The following is a 4,131-nucleotide window of genomic DNA, read 5'->3' as shown; positions in this document are numbered from 1 at the left end:
GAACAAGAACGGAGGAAGGGAGGTGGACGCCGACAGCGTCTGGGAAACCCTAGTAAAGGGAGGTCAGTGGAACCAGAGAGAAGGGGCCGTAGCTAAAGAAGTTGTCTGTCGGCCGTGTACCTAGGTTGGTGTCCACGCCGTCACCTCGGGACCATGTCGTTAGCAGCTGTGCTTTGATATCTTTGCAATTTCTTGGACAAGGCTCTTGCCTTGTACTAGTCGAAAAAACGATGACAAATAGTTCATCGTGTTGCATTGCTACACCAAGCTGAAGGAGAGTTAGAAGTGGAGGTTGACGCACATACAATTGGTGAAGGACAAACATGGCATCATTGATCTGGAAGCGCCACTCGCAACCTCGGCGGAACGCCCTACCGGTGAAAAGGCGACCAAGGTTACCACGCTTGAAAAAATGATAGCCCACAGGGTCCAAACGTCAATTAACAAGTGCCTCGTTGATGTTTCCGAAAACCTGCTCATGCGCGGCCCGATGATCGACGAGAGGTGGAAGGTGTTGCTGCTGAAGCAAGAATAGAAGATCTTGATCGAGAAGGAGAGTGTAGCCATGAAGAAACGGAAAGAGGACTTCATCATATTTACCGTCGACACGAAGGGAGTGTATCCCCAGGTGTGAGGCGCTCATGTTCTACTGCGACATGATCTTGAAAGAAATATCTTATCAAATAGCAGCGACTCCTGCATCAGCATCAGCATCAACATCAACAGCTGCATCAGCGTCAATCGCGGCTTCAATAGCTACGTTCGTGACGGTGTCAGCGTCGACATTGACGAGTAGACCAGTGATGACATCGCTAGCGACAAGTACATCGACACCGACATAAGGACGTCATGATGGACAAGCCTTAGCCGACTGAAGAGGCACTGTCGACGCTGTAAACAACCCCGAGCTGTTCTTCCAGGCTTTATTTGTATCAAGGTTTATAATATTGATCGTGACCACTATGGCTAGAACCTCGACCGCGACGACTATGGCATGAACTACTCCTTTTGCAAACACGACGATATTTATTTGGTTTTGTTAAAAATTATTTTTGGGGCCCCCTTTTAGGGACGCGGCTGTGAACGACGTCCCCCAAAGGCGGCACCACCAAGCTAGAGTCGGGTCAGGAGAGCTATGGACATGAATTCTTGTGGACATTCATGGGGCTCCAGAGCTGCAAATCTTTACTCCTGCGAGCACTGACTGCGTGCCGCCACACCCACAATCTCCATACGTGCATGATCCATATCCGCGCCCAAATCCAGTTCACATCAACTGTTGAAGGCGTTCGGTGACGAACGTTGCTCATGCACACATCATTTCCTGCCGCCAGAACATGACAGAGAACAAGACAAACGTCCCAGGAGGGAGGGCACAAGAGTCCCGATACGTCCTCTGTGGAGGACGTTAATCTATGGTAAGTCCCAGAGAGTTGCACTACGGTGAGTGACGGAAGAATGGCGGCGGAAGGAATAGAGTATGGATGCTAGCTTTCTACTTTTGTCGTGGTGGGTCTCTCTAGTAGGGCTAAAGGTCAAAATTAACAAAAAAGCGAGGTGAGATCCACGTGTGATAAAACTAGTCAAACAGATGATAGGTTATTCAGTCCTAATGGAGTGAAGTGGCAAAGAAACAACGACTTCGCTAAAATTACGAACAACCATCCTGTTCACCGATTCATGGAGGGAGAACCATAATATTGCGAGAAACTAAAAACACAATCATAAAAACGAGTGTGGAGCGCTTCTGGAGCATTGGCTCCATGTACGTAGCCCCTTTTATGAACAATTTAAAAACAGGGTTTCAAAGTTTTGAAAAATATGAGCAAAAATTCTAGATTTAGAAAATACTGTAATCTACGAACACGAAAAAATAAAATCTCAAATCAAAATACACAGCATTTTGGGCTACACAAAAATGACAAAATCTGAAATCTTAACTAGTGAACAGTGCAAATTTTAAAACCTCCAAAATCAGTCCGATTTTGTCATTTTTGTTAAGCTAAAACTATAAAGTTTCGGGTTGAGATTTTATATGTTAGTTAGTACATAGTACATCATTATCTATGTCCATATTTTTCCCCACATTTTTTTGAAACTTCAAAATCAAGTTATAAAATTTTGACAAAATAGAAGGCTCCATGTACCTTGAGGTCCAATGTGAATTTCCCTGAGAATCACAGATGCTACTTTGCGTTTACTGATCGAGATACAGCCATGTGCATGCTATGTTGCACATCACATACAATACAAATGATCGATGCTACCTTGCATAGGACTACATGCTAACTTGTTTATCGGTATCATCTATCTAAGGGCAGAGCACGATCTGGTAGTTGGTTCCGGTCGGGCAGGTGAATGTGCTGGTTTGGTCGTCCTTGGCGTAGCTGTATGCTTCGGGGCACTTCCTCTTGAAGAACATCGAGTAGTAGGTCGGCGGGCAGTTGACCGCGAACTGGCCCCTGCAGCAGTAGGTGTCGCCGCCCAGCTTGCCGCAGGAGCTGGCGCACCCTCCGGCGACCCGCAGCTCCGGCAGGCACTCCTTCGTGATGTCCACGGCGCAGCTGGCGGAACGGCACGGAGCGCCGTCTAGGGGCTGGAACCTCATCGGCACGTTGAACCCGTCGACGAGGGACAGGTCGAAGAAGTCCGGGGCCCCGTCCTTCCCCAGCGTGTACTCTGCAATTGTTGTCGGCTGCTCGCCGGAGACGGCGCAAGCCAGCTTGCCGGCGCAGTCGCCGGTGATGCAGCGGCCAACGCCGCTGCCGTTGAAGGTGCACCCCGTGCGCGGCCACACCCTGGCGGCCGCGGCGCCGGCCGGCATGGTGAGAGGCCACGTCTGGCCCGGGTCGAGCCGCACGCCGCCGCCCGGGAGCGCGGCAGGCCAGACTGTGTATGAGCACTTGTTCACGACGGTGATGGTGGCCGCGTCGGTGGCAGCGGCAGCTACCAGGAGAAGAAGAGCGATCTGTTGGAGGACGCGAGAGGACGCCATGGCTGGTGTCGTTGCTGTTCTTCCTATTGGCTGCTGGCTTGCTGCTGTGCTGGAGAATGGAGATTTGCAGCTGTGACTTGGACCTATTTATAGCCGTGTGTGCGTATGATGTTTATGGTTCGGTTGCGTGTGCAAGTAGACATTTTTTTTAGGTTTTTTATCATATATATCATGCATGTAATAATAAATTTATGATACTATCTCTAGAATGAATGGTATTATATAGCAGTATCATATAGATATCGTATGAAAAATACATTTATGATTTATCTCATAATTTTATTTTGTATTGTAGATGTTAATAATTTATTTAAAAATCTGGCTAAACTTTACATAGTTTGAATTTCCAAAACAAAGCCTGATTCATTGAAAATGAGGTACAATATAATGCTCCATAGAGTACGCGAGGAAAAAACCTCACTGCTTTTGACAATAAAACAGGTTTCAAAATACAACTTTGAGTCCTAGATCTTATTGCAAAAATGCGTATAAAATGATCAACATACTATGTACAGGATTGTAGTATTCTCAAAAATACGTCTCAAAAAAATATTACGCACTAATATCAAGATCCAAATCTAAATATGTAAAACAATATCAATGACTAAAGTTTTAGAAGTTGGATTTAAGACATGCCTGAATCCATTACTTTTTTGCTTACCAGAGAAAGTGTTTTTGATTATAACTAGTCTAGCTTACGGAAATCAATCCTCCCGCTGCCCCCATAGAGGGCAACTCTAGTGGGTCGGGTTTTTTTCATACCGAAAGGGCAACACAAGATCACCGGACACGGAAACTTCCAGGAAATGTCCAAACTACATATTACAGAAATCTACATCTATTTTTTAAAATGGGGCAGCCCAGCCTCAAAATCTATATCTATATCTATATCTATATCCGTATCTATAGATATATTATATTTATTTATTTATATCCATATTACAAAATCTATCTCTATATCTAATTCTATATATGTATATATGTATCTATCTTATATATCTATATTTATATCAATATATATATCTATATCTATGGCCTATCTATATCTATATCTATATCTGAATCTATATCTGTATCTATATCTATATTTGTATCTGTATTTGTATCTATATCTATATCTATATCTATATCTATAT

At 44.6% G+C, this 4,131-nt stretch overlaps 1 protein-coding gene across 1 annotated transcript; it reads right to left on the bottom strand.

Moving 5' to 3' along the window:
- Positions 1-2,161: 2,161 nt before the first annotated feature.
- On the bottom strand, positions 2,162-3,042 carry LOC127298478 (pathogenesis-related 5 protein Cup a 3). Its single transcript, XM_051328329.1, has one exon. The coding sequence runs from the start codon at positions 2,993-2,995 to the stop codon at positions 2,312-2,314; it is 684 nt and encodes a 227-aa protein (XP_051184289.1). The 5' UTR covers positions 2,996-3,042; the 3' UTR covers positions 2,162-2,311.
- Between the last annotated feature and the right edge of the window lie 1,089 nt (positions 3,043-4,131).

Source organism: Lolium perenne, chromosome 5 (genome assembly GCF_019359855.2).
Source record: "Lolium perenne isolate Kyuss_39 chromosome 5, Kyuss_2.0, whole genome shotgun sequence".
Taxonomy (NCBI): Eukaryota; Viridiplantae; Streptophyta; class Magnoliopsida; order Poales; family Poaceae; genus Lolium; species Lolium perenne.
Note: the sequence above shows the minus strand (reverse complement) of the source record. Positions and strands in the feature narration are given on the sequence as shown.